This window comes from Clarias gariepinus, chromosome 12 (assembly GCF_024256425.1).
Source record: "Clarias gariepinus isolate MV-2021 ecotype Netherlands chromosome 12, CGAR_prim_01v2, whole genome shotgun sequence".
Taxonomy (NCBI): Eukaryota; Metazoa; Chordata; class Actinopteri; order Siluriformes; family Clariidae; genus Clarias; species Clarias gariepinus.
Genome location: NC_071111.1, coordinates 15,203,471 through 15,231,180, shown reverse-complemented (window position 1 = coordinate 15,231,180; position 27,710 = coordinate 15,203,471). Strand labels below are relative to the sequence as shown.

The 27,710-nt window shown below is 40.3% G+C and overlaps 1 protein-coding gene across 2 annotated transcripts in view; it reads right to left on the bottom strand.

The window, feature by feature from the left end:
- Positions 1–27,710, bottom strand: part of strip2 (striatin interacting protein 2) — a 38,527-nt gene that overhangs the window by 10,512 nt on the left and 305 nt on the right. The window contains exons 2-11 of one of the 2 annotated variants that reach the window (XM_053508516.1): positions 21,431–21,500; positions 18,114–18,188; positions 14,648–14,782; positions 14,369–14,489; positions 7,740–7,808; positions 7,155–7,261; positions 6,874–7,001; positions 5,330–5,518; positions 3,764–3,814; positions 1,942–2,174 (exon numbers count right to left, since the gene is read on the bottom strand). In XM_053508516.1, the coding sequence (XP_053364491.1) occupies positions 1,942–2,174; positions 3,764–3,814; positions 5,330–5,518; positions 6,874–7,001; positions 7,155–7,261; positions 7,740–7,808; positions 14,369–14,489; positions 14,648–14,782; positions 18,114–18,188; positions 21,431–21,500 (1,178 nt within the window). The remainder of the gene's footprint in view (positions 1–1,941; positions 2,175–3,763; positions 3,815–5,329; positions 5,519–6,873; positions 7,002–7,154; positions 7,262–7,739; positions 7,809–14,368; positions 14,490–14,647; positions 14,783–18,113; positions 18,189–21,430; positions 21,501–27,710) is intronic. The other variant, XM_053508517.1, reaches the window with a different exon arrangement.

Genomic DNA, 27,710 nt, shown 5'->3' with positions numbered 1-27,710 from the left:
CTATGTATGTGACAAATAAAATTTAAATTTGAATCGTCCAACATGAAGAAGCTGGAGCAGTTTTGCCTTGAGAAATGGGCAAAAACCCTAGTGGCAAGATGTGGCAAGCTCATAGAGACTTATCCAAAGCAACGTGTTCAGAATAACATGGAGTTGTCTGCTACTGTATCTGACCCTTGACTAGAATTTGTGTATTCTTTTTAATTTTATTTAACTTGATTTTTTCCCTAATTTTCTCCCTAAATAGTCATAGCCAGTTTTCACCCATCTTTAATGACTGAGGGTGTTAGGGGGTGGCGTGACACTTTACAAGAAAACGCCAACTGGCAAGTGTCACTGTGACATGAGAGAGCAAAAGTATGCCCCCCCCTTTCCCCTGGGGAGCATTTCCTTGTGCCTTAGGACTCCTGTCCACGGAGGACTTTGACAGGATTCAAGCACCTGCGATCTCCAGATGACAGGATCTCATCAAAATCCTCATGAGAGATACTAATGCACATGTCATATAGGGGTGTGGGTGTTAAGGAATTTTTAATCTTAATAAAATAAAAAAAAAAACAGCTAATTTAAGCTAGCTTCAAGCTAGATCCTTACCCATGTTTTAATATTGAGCCAATTATATTTGCCTACTCGTTAAATCTGTACAATTGTCACTGGGAAACTTGTATTTGTGTACACATGTACAGGTATATGTACACATGTATTTGTAACTTGAAGTTTGCATTGCTATTTCTGATGCCTTAAACTGTGATTCACTGCAACTCATACTGTCCATGAGGGATCTTCAATTCCAGTCCTAGAGGGCCAGTGCTCAACACAGGTTGTGATTCTTCTGCACAAAAACAGGTGATTCAACTAATCTGTTAATTACCAGCTTCAAAGAGTGTATTTAGGATTTGGTGAATTACAAACTGTGCTGATCACTGGCTCTCCAGGACTGGAGTTGAAGATCCCTGCTGTACAGTACATGCATTCCTCCATAGCCACCTCCTCAGCAGGTGAACATATGTTTTGGTTATTCTTCATTAGCCGAACTGACATGAAGAACATATTAATATGGATAAAATAAAACACTGCTAACAACCATTAGATGGAAAATAATGGCACCTCCAAAAAGGATTGTAAAAGTCTAAGTCAATTAGTTTCCCCCCCCAGAGTTTATGAGTTTCCTGTGCATCAGTATTGAGTCTACTGATAAAGCAGTTTTAAGTCTAGCTCGTAAGAAGTTGTTCTAGGTATAATCTGTACCTATAATCTACTTAATAATGAAAACATTTTTTCATTGCTAACATTGTTAACACAGTATTCCTGCAAATTCATTTCTGCTATCCAATATCCCCTGAATGAGGATGGGTTCCCTGTTCAGTCTGGTTCCTCTTAAGGTTTCTTTCTATCGCCTTTTTAGGGTGTTTTTCTTTGCAACCCTCGTCCTCAACTTTAAATAATACTGAACTGAATTATTTTAAATTCTCTCTCTCACTCTGTAGCTCACTGAGTTACAGTTCATGGACGAACATATTTGTGAACCAAGCATTTTTAAGACTAGGAGTGTATTCACACTCATATTAGTTTCAAATCTCTCCTCTTTCCTCTTTTTATGCATGCCTTTCTCTCTCTGACTCTCTCTCTTATGTTCCTAGCCCACACAGTCATGCATTATTCATGTCCCAGGTGCAGACTTCAGTAAGGTCGCTCCTTTCCAAAGCTGGCAGAGTGACGGGGTAAAACCTGTCTTCAGCAAACAGAATACACTAATGTGCGTTTGTTCAGATCAGTTTTGTCTACTACCTCATGTTCTATATACCACTATTTATAAACCACAGAAAAGTTGTTTAATAAAAAAAAGTCAATTATAGGTAATGAGGTAGGCATTTTCAGTGAGCACAGTGGTCACAGGTGTGGAAGAAAAGTGTGATAGTAGAGATATAGTTTCTGTCTCACCTGACTTTAGGTGCCCAGGGTAGCCCTTTAGGGAAGGTCACTCTCTCGGTAGGAGGCCGCAGAGGTGGTGGAGGAGGAGGAGGCTGGATGATGACATCACGGTCGAGGGGGTCAACCTCACCCTCTATTCCACTGTCCACATCCTCTGCATCATCTTCCTCATCCCGGGCGTCGTCGTTTTTGAAGGGGTCTCTCTCATTGTAGGTGTCCAGGCTGTCCTGCTTGACCAAAGGCTGCAGGACAGGAAGCATTTCTGTTGACCATCTTTATAGAATTTTATACACCCCAAAGGCTTTATATGCACCCTGATGCTGAGTCTCTCTGTAAAGAATAAGCCCTTAAATGGAGGGCGCAGGGCTCACACATGCACATGCTCATTCAGACACTATGGGCAATCTGGAACGCCAATTGGACTAACCTGCAGGTCTTTGGACTATGGGAGGAAACTGGAGAACTTGGAGGAAACCCACCAAGCAGGGGGAGAACATGCAAACTCCATGCACACAGACCGGAGGCGACACTGCTAACCACTAAGCCAAAATTTTATTATTTAATCAGTCACTCAAAACAGTATATATGGATTTGGCAGGCTTGAATGAATCCAAAAGAATATTTCATTTTGACTTTTAACCTTGAAGCAGAGTTGCGATTTATTCAAACTGAAAGAAGACACTTGATGTGGTTTGGGCACCATACAGGGATGCCATCTGCTTCCAAAAAAAAAACCCTAGAAAGATTAAATCTCCCAGTTGACAGGGGAACTTAATGGCGCTCTCAGGAGAAGATGGAACATGTGGGGATTGAGAAGTCTGGGCTGACCTTCTCTGTCTGTTGCCAACACATCCATTAACAGGTAAAGTGCAAAGAAGATAAAGAAATGAATGAAATAATACCCATTTTTTTTCTTGGATACTTTACTTCACAAAATTAAAATAAGGCCGCTGTTTAAAATGTAACCAATGTTACTACGGGATGTTCAGAAAAAATTGACTGGCATCTCTGACAACATTAAGAGAGAGACTAACATCGGGGTGCCATTTACAGCCTGCTAATAGTTCCTTTCATTTCCTCCCACATTTCTGAAATCTGTCTTCCTCACTGACGACGTTGATCATTTTTTGAAACTCCACAGGTTAGAGTCCATCTCATCGACTTACCAGTCCACTGAGCTCCGAGAGGACTATGAACCCTTGTTGTTTCCCAAAACCCTTCAGCAAAAACTCCACACACATTTTTGTGCATTCCATTGATGCATGTTTCATTCAGCAGCACAAACAAATCAACAAGTTCCTTATCACTAGGTGCTGTTCAAATGGATGAATGGCAAAGTCCAGAGCAAGCATCAGGCATGGGTTGCATTAGTGGAACAGGTGTACAGTATGTGTGCGTGTGTGTCTTTTATCTTTTCCTTTTTTTTTTCTCTGGTGTGATGCATGGGCGTGTGTGGTGGTCAGGTGGTTGTGGTGCTGTGGCTATGAATCAGCTATGACGGGCTGCTGCCTATGAAGAAAGCCATTCTGGTGGCTAGCCTGCTAGTGGGTGTGTGTATGTATGAGTTTTAGGCCTAAAACGAGGTGGAGATGGAGGGACATGAACGTGAAGGACAGAACAGAGACTGAGACAGAGAAAGAGGAAATGTCTGGCACATTTACTACACACTTCAGCCAGCCTTAAGCCTTAATGCTTATTAAGACCTTTCACCCCTGAAGGCCTTTATTTCTACTCGAAAGAGCAAACTGCAGTGAATGAGAGAGAGGACAGAGGAGGAGTGCAACAGCCCAAGACAGAGAGAATGCACACAAAAGGGGATCTGGGTAAAGACCTGCTTCTTGGCAAAGGGACTGTCTCCTTCCAAGCTATCAACAAAGGCACTCTGTAGGAACACAAGGAAGAAAGGGGGATGAGCAATAAGAGAAAGCCAGATAGAGAGACAGACAGACAGACAGAGGGTGAGAAAGAACAGAGAGAGACAGCAGGGTTGAAAGGTTAGAGATGAAATCGAACAGAAATAAGGGCTCTGGTGTACCCTGTATACGAGGCAGACAGGTCAGTGAGTATGTTACTAGATTTCACTCACATCGCAGCACTGGTACTGCAGTGCTACTGCAATGTGTAAATGACAAGTCAGTTAGTGGTGCAGTGTGAAGAAAAAAAAAATGCCTGCGTTGCTGCTGGTGTGTGAGTGTGTGTAGAAAGTATGAGGATTATCCTGGTATGTAATATACAGCACAGCAAGCATGCAGGAAGTGTGTCAGCTGTAAAAACTCTACTGATAAAATGTAAATATAAATAGTTGATATAAGTGTGTGTGTGTGTGTGTGTGTGTGTGTGTGTGTGTGTGTGTGTGTGTGTGTGTGTGGTTTACGCTCTATCTATACACTTAAAATCTGCTTTATTACTTTGTCACTCATGAGGCACACAGCCTTTAAGGTAATATCTGCATTCTGAAGTTGTTGGTCTACATAAAACATTTTATAATATTGCATTTTAGAATTTCATAATATTACAGGACCTCATCAAACTAAAATCACTTACACTGCACTTCGAGAAAAAAGTCTTGAGCCACCTCCCATTTCTTCATATTAAATTCAATAAAATTATGTTGGTTAAATGAAAGAAATGTAAACTAATATAAAATGGGGTGGCTTAAGGTTTTTGTACAGTACTGCAAGTTAAGTGATAACTATCTGCAGATTTCATTACCAGCGCAGACAATTTTCACCCTTTTTGCTCATCATGATAAAGCACCGGCCCCGACACTCTACTATCCTATCCTGTCTATCCTGCCCACAGAATACAGATCTCATATCTTTTGTACGTCTCTGTTTACAACCTTCAGAATTTTGAGTTGCAATCTGATTTGGAACTCATTTTCCTCGTTTCAGTGTACATGCAACACAATGCAATCCCAGCTCTGAAAGTTATTCAAGAGTATTGATCGACTTAGTGGTGAGTGGAAAGTTTAGTGATTTTTACTGTCAAGACATACAGCTTCATAGCCATGAATACTGTCACAATTCTTAAACCTAAAGGAATCCTTGTGCTACACTGATCTTCAGATGGCTTTATACATGTAGGTTTGACTAAAGGAACAAGGAACCTTCAAGATGCTAAATTGACACTATTTTGTCCCCAAGAGTGTCGGGCCACCTTGTAACTGTTTTGGGCTCTTAATTATATTAATGCAGTGCATGTGTTTCTGTAAAATTATAAAATGGGTTGTTGGTTCTGTTGCCTTCTTAAGCCTATGCTTGTTGTGTTATGTGTGTTATATTAGTTTTGAAAATGTTTTTTTTATTCAGCGTTCCAGGGATGGAAAAAGCACTGACCGTTATTTACACTTAAGCAAATTCTTTCATAATGTGTTGTGTGCATGTGTGTGCCATACCCTGCGACTCCTGCGACCTCTTTTCTGCTGCTGCTGCTGTTCAATGAGCTCCATGGCAGTGGCTGGCGGCGAGGCTGCTCTCATGCTCCTGACCACTTTAATACTGTCCTCGGGGAGCGGGGGCAAACCCAGCTTCTCTCTCCCTTTAACCTTCATCTCCTGTATCTCCTCAAATCCACCCAGAGTGAACTAAAACACACGCACACACACATTCACGCACACACTGTCATTGATACTGGGATTATCATGTCAAGATTATTTTCGTGAAATAATCAAGAAGAAAGGCATAAGGTTCATGTCACTGGTGTGCATGTTGCTGCAAAAGGGGTTGTGGTTAAAACAATCCAGAGGTGTGACTATAGAGCAGGCGCTGCTTTCAAATCCAACCAGCTCCTCTTATAATGTGTGTCAGTGATATAAGTTTTTAAGATAAGCAACTAGGTTACACTAGAACTTGAATAATTGTTGGCTACCATCAGGAGGTCGCCACTGCAGACCATCCGATTCGCACAACAACTTGGCACAGGTTTTACGCCGGATGCAACCCTCCCGTTTTATTCTGGGACAAACATTGCATCCAGTAGCTGGTGTTTAGACATTGGCTGGGGATCAATCCTGAGCCTTCCGCATGATAAGCAAGAAACCTTCTACTGAGCCACCAATGCACACCACACTAGAAATTGAGTAAATGTTAGAAAAAAAAATATTCTTGATGCTGTAGGCCATCAACCTTATACATGGCATGTTCTGTGTTTTTTTTTTTTTTTTTTTGCTTTGCAACATTCTGAGTAACCTCAGGAGACTGTAGTATGAAAAACCCTTAGGGGACCAGCAGTTAGAATGAAAGTAGATGTAACCCAGAGTATGTTAAAATTTTGTAAATTAAACTCCCTCTCTCTGTTTTTGGAACATTAAAAAATGTTTAAACCATCCATGAGCCAGGAGATCTACATTTTCTATATGGTCAAATGGCCATGGGCGGTCATCAGTGCTGGAGTGTTGGTTTCAATTTGGTCGCTGTCTGAAGCTATTATCTATCTCCGCTTCTGATTGCAAACACCTGATGCATGACATGGGTGGGAAGGCTTATATATATCGTTTGTATATACTAGTTGTATATAAGGCATAGCTTGCAACATCTATTAGGTATAATACTCTGCAGGTAGAGATACAGTATTTCTGTCCCTGTAACGGTTTCCCAAAAAAATAATTACCTGCCAAATGCCAAATTTAGGTTAGCCATGCAATATACTGTATAACTAATAACCACCAACACTTTCAATAGAAATATATCTGCATAAAAAAAAGAACAGATTTTCCTCACAACTGTAGCTGAATATAAAATAAAAATGACAAATTCTGCCAAAATAACACTTAAGTACACTAACAAGATGCAAATACTCCCGTACTATACACCATTAGGCACCAAGAGCCACACTACAAGCACACTCTGCTTATTATTTTATTTATTTCTGATTGTAGTAATTGTAGAATAGAACAATGTGTGTGAGTGTATGTGTGTGTGTACAGTAGTAGGGTCTGACCAGTACAGTTTTCCAAAGCAGTAGCAGCACTTTCTTCATTGGGAAGTGGGGGGCGCTCATGCTGCAGAACTTGGTTACCATGGTGAAGAGAAGAAGAGCGAAAGGCTCCCCGTTGTAGAGCGGTGAACCTATGATAGTGAAGACAGGTTAATCATAGATTACAAGGTCAGATTTTACACACACACTCACACACACTCACACACACTCACACACACTCACACACACTCACACACACTCACACACACTCACACACACTCACACACACTCACACACACCCTTACCCAGCTCAGTTTTAAATGATTCTCGAGCCTTTCTCCAGTCAGGTTTGTCTTCTCCTGTTTCCACACGGATCGTCTCCACCATCAGATACATGATGCTCAAGGGCACCCTGCTCAAAAACACCATTTTTACTGCCTTTTGTAGCTGTGTGTATGAGATGATGTGTCTTAGTGTATGTGTATGAAAATATATTGCTATTAATGTCTCATCAGAATTCACCCTGTGTCTTTAGCTGCCTAATTAATGTGGCAAAAAGCATCAGGTCTCTAATTCTAGCCCTTTTGCCTAGAGGGAACTCCCACCAGGCATGTAATCAACTAGAGGGAACGGCATTGGAACGAGGAGTGCATGAAGGGGACAGCACTTAGAGCTGGACTGACAGGTGAGGCGGGATTTAGCAAGCAAGAATCTGAGCAGTCCGAGCTCGAGCTAATAGAGTGGAGAGAGGAGAATTGAGGGCTGGATGAGATGGTGATTGAGTGTGTGTGTGTGTGTTCACGTGTTTTTAAGCATGTGTGCGTGTCTTAAGGAGATGATTGAGAGAAAGGTTAAATCATTGCAGAAGAAATTTCTAGAATGTTTCTCACCTGAGTTCAGTGCTGTCTGCCAGTGATATGGCAGGTTTCCTGACAGCGCTGCTACATGCCTGGTTATTACTGTTTCAGAGAAACACACACACACACACACACACACACACACACACACACACAGATTAAACCTGCATCTAAGCATTTCACTAAAAACCTTACATAAGTTCTTGGTCAAAGAAAATGCCAGCATTATCTAATAATAAGTCTTCCTTCCACACAATGACACTTAATAAGGAAGAAAATAAAAGTAATACCTTATTCTACTCTATTATTCTTAATACCTTATTATACCTTTTGTACAGACAATGAACCCTAAGCAGTAAAAAAGGGGTGGTGCATGCAGAACATTATTTTCACACTTAAGGTGTTCAGTTTTCTTATAAAGCACAGTGCAATGTGTATTTTTCCCTTAAACTACTGTGAATTGCCTTTAACTACATTTTTTATTAAAGCTTTTTATTAGATTGTAATTACCTTCAATTTTGGAAAAACCTTTCATATCGCTTGTGTAATAAACAGCTATGAACAGTCATTTCTTTACCAGGCTGGCTTTCTCTGATCTGTCCCTTGTAGTAATCAAAAATAATAATAAAAAGAAAAAAACATAAAGCATGTAATTCGTTGGCAATTGTGTCTACAGGGATGCCGCTGCAACCAACAAGCCTAGTCCTTTAGTTAATAATTTCTCTGCCAAATCCCCCTTAAAACAAAACTAAACTAAAAAATATAGTACTTTATATATGACTAGCTTCTTACATAAGGCTGAATCCCAAACCCCCCTCTAACCCCTGAGCAAGGGCACTAGTTGGCTAGTTGGTGTGTGGAAGAAGTGATTGTACACCCTAAATAGTAGAACCCGGAAATTTATCGAGCTAATATTCTAAAGTTTTATCATGCAATAGCTTCCTTTATATATATATATATATATATATATATATATATATATATATATATATATATATATATATAGATAGATATATATATATATATATATATAGAGAGAGAGAGAGAGAGAGAGAGAGAGAGAGAGAAAGGAAGCTATTGTATAATAAAACTATTTTAACCTGAAGCTTGTTTGGATCGCATTCAAGATTCAAGACAAATACATGCAGCCTATCATACTCCCAAGAAAACTGGAAAGCACAAAGTCCTTTATTCTGAAGACTTTCCTGTGAATGATAATGATAATGCTGACACCTGAAACTCCTCCCAGAATATGTAATCTTATAATAGATTATATAACAGTTAGTTCTGACCTAGTAATCTGCTTAGAGTGGTGATATAGAACATAACAGCACTGGGATGTTAATCTATATGTTTCTCTCTGCACCACCATCATTAATTACACTTCAGTCTGTATGGTCTGCAGTACTGAGGAGAGAGCAGCTGCCTGCTGCAAACCCCACACTCAAAACTAGTCCCTGTGAAAGAATGAATGCTATAATAATGATGATATACTGTACTAGAATACATACTAGTGATCTGCATTACAGAAGGCACTACTGTCAATGTGAGAGTTCATTTATTTACCGTTTGACCAAGATATGACAATTTAGTAGTATTGTGGAAATCAGGGAATAATGAGGTTTACTGCATAACAACTAGTAGTGACAGCAGCAGAGTGCTGTTTAAAGCTCTCAGGAGCAGTATAACATCCCTCTCAGTTCCAGCTCTAGTACAGCTGATTTCACTTGACCACTCGGCACTGCGGCACGGCTCAGTGAGCAAAGCTGATCACTTCGCAGAATCAAATCACAGAGAGAAGCTGTGTTCACACTTAATGTTTTCTCCTTAATCAGCAGCATGGTTCATAAAATTCAGTGTGAAAATGCCTGGGTTTAAAGTGCCAGTGTTTCATTTTTTTTTTTTTTTTTGTCAAAGTGGACCACAGCCCAGGAAACACGCAGAAATGAACAAACTGTCCTGTACCGCATGGACAAATTCATGCAGTAAGAAATCCATGATCCAACATTTCATTGTTGTTTCATTGCTGACTGCATTGTGTGGTGACTAAGTACCCATGCTGAATTAGTTACACTACCAGAGAGACAAAATGCAGCTTTCACAGCAAGGCATTACAATCATGTAGGAATTCTTTTCTAATATCTCTTTTCTAATATCTCTCTTTTCAAAAGTCCCTTTTGGTTTTAAGACATTTTCAATCTCATTATTTTACAGAAATCACAGCTATGTTTAATAGTGATAGTAAGAGTGTGTTCTCAAACACATTGCTGTAGGAACTCAAAGTAATAGGATTAAGCAGTTGTCTGGACATACAACTTGTCAAAACCACTTGTTAATAAGACTAACCAAAAAAACAAGACTTCAATTTGCTAGAAAGCATAAAGATTAGGACATTCAAACAATGAAAAAAAGCAATGTATTCTGAAGAGTGAATGATGAGTGATCAGTGATGCTATTCCAGATCAATGGGCGTGTCAGGGTAAGAACACATGAAACAATCCACCCATCATGCATAGTGCCCACTTTACAAGTCTCTGGAGGCAGTGTTATGATCTGGGATTGATTCAGTGGGTCAGGTCTAGATTAAGTTAACACATTCTATAATATTTCCTGCTTAATGCTATTTCCACATGCCTAAAAGAAATCACTATGTGTCCTATGACAAATGACAGCACAACAAACACTATATGTTTACTTTTTCTCACGTGCTAAACAAATTAAGTTGTGAATTTGTGAGAATACTGTGTTAATTTCGCCACCTCATAAGCAGAGAACTTCTCAAGTATAATTACACACTGAGAACAGACACAGACACTGTACATGACCAGAGTACTGAAAGCTCTGGATTCGGATTCATAACTCCTCGTTATTGTTATATTTCAGAAAACAGAATCTTTTGTGTTATAGTTATATTTTTGTTTTTATCTCTATTTCAATATTATATTTTATCTTTATTTACTTTATATGTCTATAGTTTCATTTTATCTTTTTTACTGTTAGTAATTGTAAAGTTTTATAATATGATGAGAATCCACTCATTAGACATCTTGACTCCTTACCGGATAACGCTTTCTAAAGCCTGTATCCAGACTAATATATCCAAACAAGCTTGTGTTGGCTAGAACCCGTTTTTTTAACCAGAAAATGCTAATGTATTGGCTTTCATCTGTCTGTCCCTGGGTCGCTCTGACTTACATGTTATTAACTGTTCTTTTGATGTACACAATGTACATGACACACGGCACCTGGCCAAAAGCTTAAAATTGCTCTCTTTGCTAATAGAAATCTAGAGATCTTTAAACATCATGTGTGTGTCTGTCTGTCTCGCCCGGTTGTTGGAACATCTGCCGGTAAGTGTATCGAAGCGAAGACAACAAGCAATAATTTTTCTTCTTTTTTTTTAAATTCATCTTAAAATGTAACAATTCGAACACTTTACTTTTAAAATGTAACCTGCCAGACAATGCGTTAACAATATAGAGAATAAGGACTCAGCATACAGAACTTGATTTATTGTGCCACCTAATGGTTAGACATATATATGTACTGTATATACTGTATATACACACACACACCCCATCTTTAACTCACATTCGCAACCACTAATTAACCAGATGACTAAGCCAAAACAACACTAAAGAGCGTAAATGCAGAACGTGATAATGCAAGGGCGAGTTGTTTTTGAACTGCACTCGAAGGCACTTATGTAAGGTGGAGAGAGAGAGAGAGAGAGAGAGCAATGAGGTGTTTTTGCATATGCATTGAAGAGTATTCTGGGTTTAAATGGCCAGACTTGTAAATGCAGTATTAAAATGTTTATCATTCAATTCATCTTAATTCAGAAGGGCAGAAAGCGATTATACGAGAACTCTGGATTCACCTAAACAGACTTCAAGATTTTGACTTCAGACTTTTTGATAACACTTATCATTCCTGCTTCATTTCATGTTACATGCACATATGTAACTCTTATATTTTGTGCACTGATCCATCTAAGTACAATAGTTTTCCTATTCCCATGTTATAATACTACAGCAGGGCCACACATGTTTTCATGCCGAAGTGACTGAACAGAAATAGCAGTTCTACAGAAACACCATAACAGAGTGTAACAAGCCAGATTCAAAGCAATGCTGAACAGCACTGAGATGAAATCACTGCACAGTGAATGACAGTGGAAGGACAGGAGAGCTGTCTCATTAGGGCAAGCCTGGGGAGAGCTGCACAAACACAGCGCCAGCAGCAGCCTGGACATGACAGCTGTTTCCAGCCTGTTTTCTCAGGAGACCCGTAGGGAGTAAAAATAGAATTGGCTCCTCTGCCACAGAGCGTGGTCTCTGGCCACATGCTGAGCGTTTCTGTTATGTCCTCAAGTAAAGCTTTTAAGCTCGCGTCACTTTGGTTCATCCCAGTGCTCTGGTGCCAAGCTGTCAATGGTGACATCCTAAATATGTGAATGTAACCAAAGCTGTGCTTTATTGTTAACATGTATGTATCACTAAGGCTGAATATACATCTCTAATCTCGGGGGGAAGAAAAACAAGCTTGAACTTATTGGATCAATTTAAATTCACACTATTTTCTCAAGGAGGCATGGTGCCATAGTTATTCGCATTGTTGCATTGTACCTCCAGGGTCCAGCTTTGATTCCTGCCTCGGGTCTGTGTTCGTGGAGTTTGCATGTTCTCCCGGTGTTTGGTGGGTTTCCTCCAGGTGCTCAGGTTTTCTCCCATAGTCCAAAGACAAGCAGATTTGGCTAACTGGCTAAACCAAATTGCCCATAGTCTGTAAATAAGCATGTGAGAGTGTGTGTATGTGTGTGCTCTGCGATGTATTGGAACCGTGTCCAGGGTCCTAAGCGCCCTAAGTCTCGTGACCCAAGACTCCTAGGATAGTCCCCCACAACCCTCTACACAGATTAAAGTGGTATAGATGATAAGTGAGTCAGTAAGTGTACACTCACGAGATCAGAAATGGATTATGGCTGTGTCTAATTTCAGGAATCAGCATCATCAGAGGCACAAACACAAAAGCTTCACTTTCTCAAGTTCTGTGATCTTATATGCAGTAAGGACGCAGTTGCACAGATCTATCCTTGGAAAACTTAATATGAATTAATATGCTTATGTTTGATTGGTAGTAATGTAGACTGTGACCTCATTAAAAGTAAAAAGGGAAGGTGTGACAGGGAATGGAAAAGCAAAGAGAAGTCTTACTAAACAAACTATTAAAAACAAAATCAAGAAAATTAGCAAATTGTAAACCATTAGAAATAAAATCATTAATAGAACGTAGTTTGAAGTAACAAGCTAAAATTATATTATTGTACTTACACATTTACCTGGGTAAAAGTAAAACATAACCGGCATTAAAACTGCTTTAAGTACAATTTATTCAAAGACTTACTTGAGAGATTGAAGTCAATCACTTACGTAAGTAAATGGAGTGCTTTACTAGCCTCATCTGAGGATTAGACAGACAATCACTTTAAGATTACCTGAGATTTTCTCATTAGGCACTGATTGATTTATACTGTGGCAAGGAACAACTGCTCTCCCCTTCCTACTTTCCCACTGTCTAGCGTTCACATTTTTTCGGTCTCAGTTCCCGAGCACGCTTGGGAATTTTCACTCCCCCATACAGCAGGTAGCACTATGCACCTACTTGGCTGGTGAGCCGCCACTAACCACAAGAGAAGAGAACAAGGTAGTTAACTTTCGTGCTATGCCTAATGTTCCTGATGGACTTTTGGCTGCTCCCGTCAAGGGGTCGCCACAGAGGATCCGATCATGCCGGATGCCCTTCCTGATGCAATCCTCCCTTTTTATCTGAGCTAGAGACCGGCACTGCGTCCAGTGGCTGGGGTTTGAGCATTGGGTGGGAACTAACCCAGGCCTTCTGTCAGGCAAGAACCCTACCCCTTAGCTACGGATGTGTAGATCAGAGGATGAGATTGGCGAGTGCTACAGTATGTGTACGCAGAGATTTCTAAGGAGACAGGTGGCACTGATGACATTGCATCTACGCAGCGATCTACGTCCATGCTCAGGTAGAATTATTTCCATATCTGATTTGAGCCGTCTCAGAGGATGCGGTATCATTTCCACAGTTTCCCAGCCGATTCTGTTCCGACACAGTTCCTGAGCACGGAACAATTGTGTTCTTACTGATCAAAATGAATCAGACTTTGGGGTCAAGTGTTCTCATAAATGATCGCAGGGCCTTATGTGGAAATGTCCCAAGGTTCTGATCTCTGTGACTAACAGGATGCAGAATGAGAATGAAGAAGCAATAAGGATCAGAAGAAACAGCTTTAAAGAAGCATGGGTTTTAGAGCCAGACTAAAATTGGAGTCAATACATTTTCCGAAAATAGTCGCAACCATATTAAAACTATAATGTGTTGAAAAGAGTGAGACAGAAATTAACTTAGAGCTGAATTGTGTTTCAGGAACAAATGTAAAGAGACGCTTCAGGTGAAGAAACAAACAGATCCACCGCATGGTGCAAAGAACAGTCGGTCAGAATAAACTGTTTATAAGTTCATCTTCAACATCTATGCATACAGTACTGTATTTCTCTCTCTCTCTCTCTCTCTCTCTCTCTCTCTCTCACACACACACATACATACACACAAACAAAATATGTGAAGACCACACTCACTCAATCTCCATGCTGAGGAGCTCCAGCAGTGCAGTGAAGATGCCCATCTCATAGAGCAGAAAGACATTGTGTCGTGACCAGTGGAGAACATCTGCTTCGGTGGTACACTCATCAAACACCCCTTTATGTATACACACACATACACACAGTATGTGTATTTAGAAACATTGCATATGCACACATATAAGTCTATACAATCTCTAACCTAAAAACACAGAATGCCATGTGAAAGTTCGGTTTCAGCATGTGTGTGTGTGTGTGTGTGTGTGTCTGAAGTACCCTGAGCCAGGTAGAGTATTGACCGAGCAACTTTGAGTCTCTTGTCTCTGTCCGTGACCTCCAAAGCGTCCAGCAGTCGCATGATATATGCTCTCTGTTCATCCACACTTAGCTCCACCCATCTCCTGCCCTTCACTGACACACACATGGAGAAAAAAAAAAACATTTTCAGGTAAATACACATATTCCAACAGCCTCCACTGTCACCTCTGCCATCCTTCTCTCAATGACTCTCTCACTCTCTATGTCTCTTTCCTTCACAAATGAGAAAGATTAGCGAGGATTAGCATTCGTCTTTGATTGAACCACAAAGTTATTCACAAATCTCAAACGGCAGCTTTACGTGTTTAAAATGGGAATTTTGGATCTCAAAAAGGCAGTTCTCAAGTGACTGGATAGGAATTAATTAGCAGAGAGACAAACAACTTGAAAAGAGAGGCATGACAGAAGAGTAGCGTTTGATAGCAGTTCAAGATAGAGTGCATTGCATTTATAGTGTTAGGCAACACACACAGAGAGAGAGAGAGAGAGAGAGGGAGAGAGCGAGCTGCAAGGTCTAGCAAGGTGATCTGAGCTTGTAAACACAGTGAAGAGATAAGCCCATGGGCAAACATCCACACACAACAACACTGTGCACTCGTGCTGAAATCAGTTTAAACTTAGTCACCACTGCAGACACATATATTACGTTTTCACTTCTCTTACTAATACTCCAGTTCATTTTTAATCTAATTTGTAACTTGTGTATTTGTGGGTCTGCAGAAAAAAAAACCCTGGAAAAACTGTAATTGTAAAGTAACTGTGAAGACACCAGGGAAGTGCCGTTTGATCACCTTTAAAGCTTGTGACTAATATGAATGAATATTTTATATTTCTAGACATGTGGGAATATTAGCCCTGGATTCATGTTTGTCTTAAAGGACTTACAGGGTTAAATCACACTTTATATTAATACTCCAAAAATGCTCAAAACCCTTCCCTATTAGCAAACAGGGTGCATGGAACAGTGTTGAGATGGTAAGTTTGAACACAAACTATTGACACATGTTTTATCTGGATCTGTATTTTCTGCTGAAAAAAAATATGCAACTAATGCTTTAGTGAGACTCTACTGACTCTACTTCCCTTTGGGCTTAAACAGTAAAGATTAATAAGAAAGATTTTCTGGTACTTTTTAAGCACAGAGAAATTGACAATCAAGTTTTTTAACAGTCTTCTCCAAAAGAATAATAGGTTAGTTATTATAGACTCTTGCTGATATGAATGTTTTTTTTTTTTTTTTTGTTGTTTTTATTAAAAGGTTTGACCATGAATTAATATATTTTAGCAACAGGGTCATAATTCATGACATCTTTATTAATGCTAAAAACAGCAGCATGAAGGGAATCACCATAGCTGAAGTCCATTTATCAACCAGCTAACCAACCAGTTAAGAGAATAAAACACTGAAAGTCAGTATGGAAGATTTTTTAAATCTCTCATCAGCCACTGGTCAAAGAACTGAACAATCCATTAGGCATTTCAGTAAGAAAAAGTAGTTAAGTATTAAAAAAATATATAAATCAAATACTTATCTGGATAGCCCTGTAATTATATAAAAAGATATTCACAACTATTTGTGTTTGAGTACATCCATGTTGACAAACTTTAACTGATCAATTGGCTGACACAAGTGACAACGCTAGTCAGGGGAGGGTGAACGCTAGTCAGGGGAGGGTGAACGCTAGTCAGGGGAGGGTGAACGCTAGTCAGGGGAGGGTGAACGCTAGTCAGGGGAGGGTGAACGCTAGTCAGGGGTGGGTGAACGCTAGTCAGGGGAGGGTGAACGCTAGTCAGGGGAGGGTGAACGCTAGTCAGGGGAGGGTGAACGCTAGTCAGGGGTGGGTGAACGCTAGTCAGGGGAGGGTGAACGCTAGTCAGGGGAGGGTGAACGCTAGTCAGGGGAGAGTAAACGCTAGTCAGGGGAGGGTAAACGCTAGTCAGGGGAGGGTGAACGCTAGTCAGGGGAGGGTCAACGCTAGTCAGGGGAGGGTGAACGCTAGTCAGGGGAGGGTGAACGCTAGTCAGGGGTGGGTGAACGCTAGTCTGGGGTGGGTGAACGCTAGTCAGGGGAGGGTGAACGCTAGTCAGGGGAGAGTAAACGCTAGTCAGGGGAGGGTAAACGCTAGTCAGGGGAGGGTAAACGCTAGTCAGGGGTGGGTGAACGCTAGTCAGGGGAGGGTGAACGCTAGTCAGGGGTGGGTGAACGCTAGTCAGGGGTGGGTGAACGCTAGTCAGGGGAGGGTGAACGCTAGTCAGGGGAGGGTGAACGCTAGTCAGGGGAGGGTGAACGCTAGTCAGGGGAGAGTAAACGCTAGTCAGGGGAGGGTAAACGCTAGTCAGGGGAGGGTAAACGCTAGTCGAAGTTGAGTATGCACTAGTCAGACACAGAGGTTTTAGAAATTTAGGAGGTGCGTAAACACTGTTTATTTGCATTAAGCCCCGACTACAGCCCTGTGCAGCAATGAGTTAAACTTGAAATTTGTTCTGCATCCATGACATAATTGACTACAACAACCTAAAGTAAGCAAAACAAAGAACTTGATTGATTTAGACCGCAGTGCACACAGAAATAGAAGCATGAAAATAATTTGATAATATCAAAGACATACTAGAGTTACTGGTGTTGCAACATGTATACATTAACCATAAGCACTTTAATTGAAGTAAACTGAATAGGCTTTTTCCACTTGTTTAAATGGCATAATTAAATGGAGGTTATGTATTAAGTATGATGCTCCCAAAACATAACAATTATAGGCTCACCCTACACTATTTGTGGCTACAACATTGCTCCTGCATGCACAGAATTATAATTGTAATTTTATAAGAATTTGTGCCTGTTAGACACGTTGTGGCCTCAAAATATTAGTGCACAGTCATGCCTAATTAAAAACTAACCGCTATTACTTCTCAGAGGAGTAGTATTCATCAGTCAGTGGACTACAGGGCATTCTAGCCTGTGTATATAAAAATATGTGTACAAGGAAAGAGACTTTCTAACTGGACTGGTGAAGTGGCTCAAACTTGTCGACTACATATAGCAAGACAATGTGCTCATTGTACTTCTCTACAGCATGTACAGTACCTTCCTCACACTCACACACACACCAAGGAACTGAAGGAATTACTGTATGCTGACAGTTCAATTCTCTCCATTTCCGGACCACTTGGGAGCTTTTCAATTAATCAGTTCTTTCCATCTCCCTCTTGGCACGCACAGTTTACATGTGTGAATAACCTTCTCTCAGCACTAGCTCTCTGTAAAAAGCTAGAATTCCACCACAAAAATCAGCAGCAGTGATGACACATGCAGAAAATAACATACACCAACATAAAGACACAACAGTTATGGTGGCCATAACAGGAAATGTCTAACATTCACATCGTACTGCAAGCGGAATAGACACAATAGTCCTGAAAATACCGTGACTCCTAAAATCCTCCTCAAAGCAATCCCTGTTCAGACTGAATTCAGGCTCCTCCGTGTAACTGTACAGCTCTGAAAGAGAAGAAAAATAAGAAAAGTAGTACAGCAAGTCCAACATGTTCTACACAAAAATGTCCTGAATGTTAAACAGCATTTTTATGGACCAGTGCATGGCATGGTCGTTTACCCTTTCAGCTCTACTTCATTTGCATAACTTTGTGTTTCATACGACCATGTTGTAGTATTGCAAGTCATAGTGGCACGAGGGGTAATGTTGCTGTGTTATATTCCAGGATTTCTAACCTATCCAGAGCTGGTGGTAATGTCTGTGTCTGCGTTTCCTCTGGGTTGTCTGGTTTCCTCCTAAAAATGTGCCAGTTGATGCTCTGGCTGCAGTAAATTGCTAAAGGTTTGAACTCACGTGAAAATGTGTACAGTAGATGCATTCAGTGTGCCAAGTGTCTACTGAAACTCTAAGAAGATGTTTGGATGTACACTCACTCTCTCATCGTCTATACTGCTTTATCCTGTATACAGGGTCACTGGGGTCCTGGAACCTATCTCAGGAGACTTAGGGCACAAAGCAAGGTACAGCCTGGATGGGGTGACAGTCCTACGCAGGGCACACCCAATTGCTCATTCACACTCTATGGGCAATTTGGAAATGTCACTAAGCCTAACCTGCATGTCCTTGAATTGTGGGAGAAAACCAGAGTACCCGGAGGAAACCCACCAAGCACGAGGAAACATCCAAGCTCCATGCACATAGATCCGAGGCGGGAATCGAACTCTGACCATAGAGGTGCAAGGCGACAATGCTAACCATTAAGTCAATGTGGCGCCTGTATGGATGTTCTCCACAGCTAATATAATATGCAGTTGCAATCAAAAGTTCACTCATCATGAACATAAATGTCATGGCAATATCGGGCTTACAATTATTTCTCTGAACTGATAGAATAATTTCTGGGGCAGAATGATTGTACAGCATGAATATTTTATTGAAGAAAACCTCAAATTTGGAGTACACGGTTCAATTAATTTTGTGTTTTAAATTATACAATAACTAAATCTAATATTTGGTTAAATCTCATTTATTACGTTTTACCTTTAGAGGATACCTTTGGAAAACATCAACAAGCTCTTGGCAGATTATTACTATTATTATTAGTAGTAGTATTATTACAAGTATTAGTATTATTATTTATTTTACAATCTAAAATTCATTTTACAATCTACAATTTACAATCTATACAATATCCAACCGGGAATAATTAAACAGAAAATGTCATTCTTGAACATTTATACAAGATCAGTTAAGGAAAAACATTAGTGTCGTTATTGAGGCTATCCTAATAGGCGAGGGATGGACCCCGAATACGTAAGAACCTTACGTACGTAAGCACTTTTTTTCCATCTGGATAATTGACACCATTTGTGACAGTCATGCTTAAAATGAAGGAGGAGCGTGAGATCTCTAGCCTGTTACAATGAATCTCTTAGCTGTGGTTATTCTGATCGTCTAAGATTGTTGTTAGTCTTTAGGTAAATGCAGTGTAGATTTTGAACAGCTAAAACTGCTTTTTCGGCTTATGGATTAATATCTTTGCATGTACTTTAGAAAAACCAAGTGTTTTCCTCTCACAGCCGGAGGTCTAGAGAGAGCTGATTGGCCGAGCTCTCTCAGAGGGGAGGGATGAGGGGTACTTGCGCTCCCACATTAATCACGGCTCTACAGCCAATCAGGGGCGTCTGTGAGCTCGCGCACGCGGAAGGAGCGGCTAGCGCATTCCTCCGAGTGTGTTACTCCGCCCCTAACGGTCCGTGAGCAAGCAGTTCGAAAAGATGCAGTCGGCTGACGTCACGCGGTTAAGAGGAAGCATGTGATAGTCTTCACCCTCCCGACTGAGTGGTAGTAGTAGCCTTAATGTGGGAGCCCCCTAGTGACGGGGAGGAATTGACCTTGACTAAATTAGGGAGAAAATTGGAAAAAAAAAAATATTAAAAAAAGAAAAACCAAGAAAATATTTTTGGCCAGATATTGTTTGCCAATGCCAAAACATATGTGATAAGTTACCTTGTGAAATTTGAATTTGGAGTTATGACGACAATGTACAGTACATTGAACTGAATCACCTGGTGTCTAGTTTTGATGGAACAACAGTGCAACCTGGCTGTACTTTCACTCTATACAAGTTCAGACAAGTCAGTGCCCAACTCACTACTCCAAGCTTATTTTTAATAAGAAACCTGAAAATGTATTCCTAATTTGATCAAAGGAAACAAATGCACCATTTGTGTATACATTTTGAATGGTACTTAATACCTCACCCCCGCTGCAGGTATGATGGCATTTATCTGACCGTAGCAGCAAGAAAGAGTGAACCAAACAGGAGTTCTTACAGAGGTCTGGAGTATACTGAGCATTTCCTAATCTGGTCCTGAACCTTGGCAAAGTTTCTTGTAAAGCTTAGATTAACCGGGTTTATTCAGTCTCAAGAACAGCGAGGCCTGAGGAGGATCTGCCAGCCGAGTCAGCCTCAGCTCTTGCAACAGCAGCCCAGAAGTACTGACTAAACACTGGGAGACTAAGCCCACCCTTAGTTTTTTTCGCTTTTGCAAAGAAACTTTAAGATCCTGATGGTTTTGTAACTCAGAATGTAAAAAAAGAATCATTAAGTTCATAATTTTTTTCTAATGCAAATGTAAGAAATAAAGGTAAATTTTGACACAGATAAAGAGGTGTGTAAAATAACACCATTTAGATGTCAATCCTAGAAAAAAGGAGATCCTTGCAGCTGTCTTAAATATTATTATTTTTTTTTTTTAATCAAGCACCTTTTGGCAGAATTCTGGTTGGATATTTGTACACTCTTTCTAGGAGAACTGGCAACTTTTAAGCACAGTTCAGAACAAATTTAATAGGATAAAGCTCATGAAAACAGCTTTAAAGAAATCACTGCAAGCCCAATAATGCCATGACATTTACATTACATACACAATGAGTTCAAGTAAACTTCTGACATGGGAAAAATAAATGTAAACAAAATCTTACTCAAAGACAAAGACTAGGTGGAACGTGCATGGTGTGAAATAGGCTTAATGTTTTATATATTATATTTTAATAATGAGTAAACAATATGTAAGAAGTTCATCTAAGGTGAAGTCTTTGCTGTCACAGTAGGCACAAGTTGGTTAAATGTTTCTATGACACGCTTAAAAGACAACAAACAAACTGACTTTGCCAAATATTATAAGCCGTTAATTGCTATATGGTATTTGGTATGTGTTAAGTCCATGTATGTGTGTGTCACCTGAGAGTTCTGCAGTCAGAATGTCTGTGTCCCCATACTCAAACTCCAGGTTGGGGGATTCCATGGAACCCTGAAGACAGTAACAAAAGCACACACTTAATGACGCTGAAAAGGAAACACATCTTAGATAGCTTACACTGAAACACACTCTTCAGGTTCTGCCACTATTTCCCCTTAGTCTGCAAAGGCTTTTCCCCAGCACTGTGTTCTGTGTGATTATGCAAATGGAAGGATCTGTGTGTAGAGGAAGTTGCAGGAGGCATTTCTACGCAAAATGGATGGCATAAACAGAAAACAGTCTAAATTTCTGGGCGTGGATTACATACTGTCAAAGAACTCATTTAGGGATTAGATTTTGGAATAGTGACAGTATGTCAACACACACACACACACACACACACACACACACACAGATCTTGCCTGAATGAACATATCATTACCAGAGGGGTAACCACAAATCCACCACATGCTTCATGAAAACCTTAACTCCAGTAAAATTTCAACATGTATCCACTCGCTTCTGATTCATCTGCTCAATAGCAAACACACACATCCACTCTCTCACACAAACAGATTGCTGAAAGCTGAAATATTTAACTGGAAGATCTTTTACATTGGTTTCAAGTTGTTGTTTTTTTTTTAACACAAATGATTATGTACTAAAAATAAGGACATAACCCATAGTTTGCTTTGCAGCAGACGTATTATAAAACTGCTGTTATAGACAATGAACCAGCACATACTTACCAGGCAGATTCAAGAAATCAGCATGCATGCATATCAACACGTGTAAAACGTGAAATATATTTTTTTGTCTTACAATTACAGTATATAATTAAGACTGGGAGTCTGAACTGCAATGTACAAGTTGCCTTATTTGTGAACAGTCACACCCATATGTGGTTCTTCCCCAAACTGTTCCCATAAGCTTGGAAGCACATGAATGTCTTTGTACAGTCATGGCCAAAAGTTTTGAGAATGACACAAATATATATTTTTTTATTTTTACAAAGTTTAAAAGCTAAAAGCTAAATTGCTTTTAGATCTTTGTTTCAGTTGTTTCTGTGATGTACTGAAATATAATTAGAAGCACTTCATAGGTTTTACAGGCTTTGATTGACAATTACATGACATTTATGCAAAGAGTCAGTATTTGCAGTGTCTGCAATTCGACTGGGCATGCTCTCAATCAACTTTTGGGCCAAATCCTGACTGATAGCAACCCATTCGTTCATAATCACTTCTTGGAGTTTGTCAGAATTAGTGGGTTTTTGTTTGTCCACCCACCTCTTGAGGATTGACCACAGGTTCTCAATGGGATTAAGATCTGGGGAGTTTCCAGGCCATGGACCCAAAATTTCAACATTTTGGTCCCCGAGCCACTTAGTTATCCCTTTTGCCTTATGGCACGGTGCTCCATCGTTCTGGAAAATGCATTGTTCTTCACCAAACTGTTGTTGGATTGTTGGAAGGAGTTGCTGTTGGAGGGTGTTTTGGTACCATTCTTTATTCATGGCTGTGTTTTTGGGCAAAATTGTGAGTGAGCCCACTCCCTTGGATGAAAAGCAATCCTGAGAATGGTCTCAGGATGCTTTACTGATGGCCTGACACAGGACTGATGGTAGCGCTCACCTTTTCTTCTCCGGACAAGCCTTTTTCCAGATGCCCCAAACAATCGGAAAGAGGCTTCATCGGAGAATATGACTTTGCCCCAGTCCTCAGCAGTCCATTCGCCATACTTTCTGCAGAAGATCAATCTGTCCCTGATTTTTTTTTTTTTTGGAGAGAAGTGGCTTCTTTGCTGCCCTTCTTGATAACAGGCCATTTTCCAAATGTCTTTGCCTCACTGTGCGTGCAGATGCGCTCACACCTGCCTGCTGCCATTCCTGAGCAAGTTCTGCACTGGTGGCACTCCGATCCCGAACTAAAGGAGTTCTCTTTAGGAGACGATCCTGGCGCTTGCTGGATGCCCTGAAGCCTTCTTAACAAGAATTGAACCTTAAAGTTCTTGATGATCCTATAAATTGTTGATTTAGGTGCAATTTTAGTAGCCTCAATATCCTTGCCTGTGAAGCCATTTTTATGCAACGCAATGATGGCTGCATGCGTTTCTTTGCAGGTCACCATGGTTAACAATGGAAGGACAATGATTTCAAGCATCACCCTCCTTTTAACATGTCAAGTCTACCATTCTAACCCAATCAGCCTGACATAATGATTTCCATCCTTGTGCTCGTCAACATTCACAAGACGATTACTGAAATGATCTCAGCAGGTCCTTTAATGACAGCAATGAAATGCAGTGGAAAGGTTTTTTTGGGTTCATTTTTGGGTTCAAGTTCATTTTCATGGCAAAGAAGGACTATGCAATTCATCTGATCACTTTTCATAACATTCTGGAGTATATGCAAATTGCTATTATAAAAACTTAAGCAGCAACTTTTCCGATTTCCAATATTTATGTAATTCTTAAAACTTTTGGCCACGACTGTATGCTGTAGAATTATAATTTCCCTTTACTGAAAAAAGCTGACAATGCAAGTCAAATGCAGATGCAGACCAAAGAAGCCAAAATAGAGCACTAAGACTTTATAACTTACTAGCGTAAGTAATCAGTGATATTATTATTTCAGGTTAAAGCCCACATACATGACTGCCTGTCTTTCTGTATGGAAGAACTCTCTGTCTAACTTATTATAACTTAAATTCACTTATACCTCTTCAGCACTGTTATTTCAGCATTTAATTATTAACTAATCCCAGTAAAATTATTCAGTTTAGATTTCTAATTAACATCTTTTGGTGCAGGTGTTTGTTTATACTAAGCAAGCAGCTTATTAGAAGCTTATTTTAATTAGATTATTAAATCCAGCACATAACTGCTCATAACTTCTACATTTACATTTAGGCATTTGGCAGACGCTCCTATCCAGAGCGACTTACAAAAAATTCTACTACACATTTTTTACTTCTCTAAAATCTCTCTTATTTATATAGATAACTATTTATAGCTTTAATTTATTGATGTTATTACCTGTTTAATGATAGGGAATGTATTGCAAACTATTTTAGATGAACAAAGAAAAACAAAATCCACAGGCATCCTTATGATTTGTATTTCTTTAGGCTTTTCATTTTCATTTACGGCGTTAGGCAGACGCCTTTAAACTTATTCATTATACGTCCAAGCAGTTGGGGACTAAGATCCTGGCTCAAGGGCACAGTGGCAGCTTGGTGGTGCTGGGGTTTAAAACTGTGACCTTCTAATCAGTACTCCATTATCTTATCCACTGAGCTTCCTCTGCCCCTTCTTGCCTGGATTTTTTAGATTGTTCATGCATTTGTAGATAAATAAGAACAAATCCCCAGAGCCACGCTCCACAATCTAATGGATAGGTTGAATTACAGCAAAAAGGGGAGTAAGACTTGCTTGAGATCCTTGGGTGTCCACATATGTTTGGCCATATAGAGTATCTTTGCACACTACAGGAAAATCCTTATATTTTATATTTTAAGCATGCTTAATTATGCAATGCCTTCTCCTACACAAATGTGGTTGGGTGCTTGAAATGAAAAAAATATGTGCAAGAACTAATTTTGTGGCATTATTATTATAAACACCTGAAGAACATGTTTTACCAGGGAGCTGGACAATATAAGCAGTTTGAGGAAGACATCTCTTTCATCCACACTGTTCCGAGCATGCTGTGTTGTACACTCAACCACCCACGACTTATTCCAGAGAAGAGGTGGGTCCCAATTAGTGAGAAAATATCTGTATATTTGCCAAGCTATAAAGTGACTAAGCAAATAGGCACTCAGATGTATTACAGATCTAATAAATACACACATTCACACAAATGCACACACTTTTATAGTGAGTGGTGCTTATTTTGGTCTTGAGGAGCAGATGGTACTGAGAGCCAGAGACAAGTGGCAAGGCTGAGAGGCACGAGGGAGAGCACGGTTTTCCTCTCACAGACACGTTTCCAGAAGGATGCTCCCTGTGTGGCACCTCCAACCACTCTCTCTGCAAGAGTGTCCAATCAACACACCTAATCTGAGGGGCTACATACAGATCAATAGCACAAAGAGACATCGGAGAAATATTATTAGCGCATCAAACAACAGCAATGACAGAGAAATAAAAATGCTTTACACTGTGGTACCAATTAAATGCACACACAGTGAACTTCATCTGTCAGTAGCGGAGTGTAATCCGAAATTCACAGGACACAATCATATCTCAAAACAGCAGCTGAGAGCAATGCCAGAAGAGACGCTTCAGGGTCTACATTAAGAACAGCTCTACCAACCCCCTGCTGCATTTTCCTTAAATACCAAACATCAACAGCACAAATATACACATCCAAAACCGCACTGGCTTCAATCCAAGGGCTCACAGATCCTATTCCATCTGTCATATTCCATCTTATTTGACCTCTGAATGAGATGCAATCAGTCCTATTTATAGAAGCATGGAGCATGGTGTATCCTTCAGCAGCAAGTATAATTTAGACGTGGGGTCGGGGGAGAGAGATCCTGCATGCGTTGTATGTTTACATCCACATTTCCTCTGCACTGTATTAGAAAGTTAAGTCTAAAGGGTCAACAAGTCTCCTTAACACCTTTAGTCTCTCCAACACCGTAACACAGCACTCATTCAGTCTCATCATCATGCATGGTGGAGGGATAACGGCTTCCACTTTATCCTGGGCAGCATTATGACGGATCTCAGAAATACTGCATGTGAGGCAAGAGTACACCATGCACACATCTAGGGGCAATTCCAAGACGCCTTTCGAAATACTGGCATGTTTTTGGAAGGTGAAAGAAAGACAGAGAACCAAAAAGCTAAAACAGGCATAGAAAGCAGTATTCTTCTCAGAGACGGTAACGAAAGCACAGGATTCGGGGTTATTATAATGATTCATTCATTTACGGAGCGAGGTGCACTCTGGATAGTGCCAATCCATCTACTGAACACACCATACATTTGTTTACACACTAGAGGCAATTTGGGAACACAAATTACCCTAACCTGCATGTCTTTGGAGTGTGGGAGAAAACCAGAGTACTCAGAGGAAACCCACAAAGCACGTTGGGGGGGAAACTCTATGTACACAACCTGAGATGGAAATCGAACCCAGAACCTGGAGGTTAAAGGGGAAATTGCTAAGCACTAAGCCACTGTGCCACCTATTATTATGATTCTTTTCCCTAATTAGACATTTCAGGTACATGCCTAATAGACAACAAAATTCAGACATGATTTAAAATGTATATTAGTTGCATTATTTGGTAAGTATATAAAATAAATTATGAAGAATGCATGGTGGCACAGCAGGTATCATTGCCTCCTCACTGCTCCAGGGTCCCTGGTGCAATCCCAAGCTCAGGTTACTGTATAAGTTTCACACATTCTCCTCTTGTGCACCTGGGTTTCCTCTGGATTTTTCAGTTACATCCTGCATCCAACAAAACATGCCCGGAAATGGATTGGCGAACCATCCAAGGTGTATTCCCACCTTACACCCAGTGTTCCTGGGACAGATTTCAGATTTGCTGCAATCCTGACTAGGATACTGAAGATGAATGGGGAATGAAGCATTATCTTTAACATACTGGACGAGGAGGAGGAGAAGAAGAAGAGAGCCCTTGCTATGACACCCCCCAAGAGGTGCATGTACAGTAGGACTGCAGGACATCTGCAGAACTAGAAAGTCCTGGGGATGCCAGAAATTATTTACGGCCCTAAAAAAATAGTAATACAGACATGTCTGTGGGACAATTTCGTTTTTAAATCCTCATACTAAAAGCTGACTTACAGATGCAGGGTGTCTTGAGTTTTAAAGATCGTCTACAGATCAGGTTTGCACACCTACTGGGAACTACATGAGGAAACCCTTCAGGAAATTCTATGAGGAATTCTTCTCGAGGTCTAATGAGAATTATTGGATGATGTGCTGTAAAGGCATTAGAGCATTAGAGTTTTTGGGCATTCAGTCTTGACCTTGTAGATCAGTGGAAATGGGGTTTTCATATCAACACTGTGACTCTGACCATGATAAAGCAGTTATACTGAAGATAAATTAACAAGACGGTTGATCATTGAATAAACACATTTGCTGCACACTGTATATACAACAATCCCTGAGCACAGAGGTGCATTACACCTACCGCTGCTGTATATAAGATTAGAATAAAGAGACAGGTGGATTTTACGCAGTGGGCTTGGACAGTCCCAGGGCTGAACGGGTCCCACTTGACACTGCTGTTT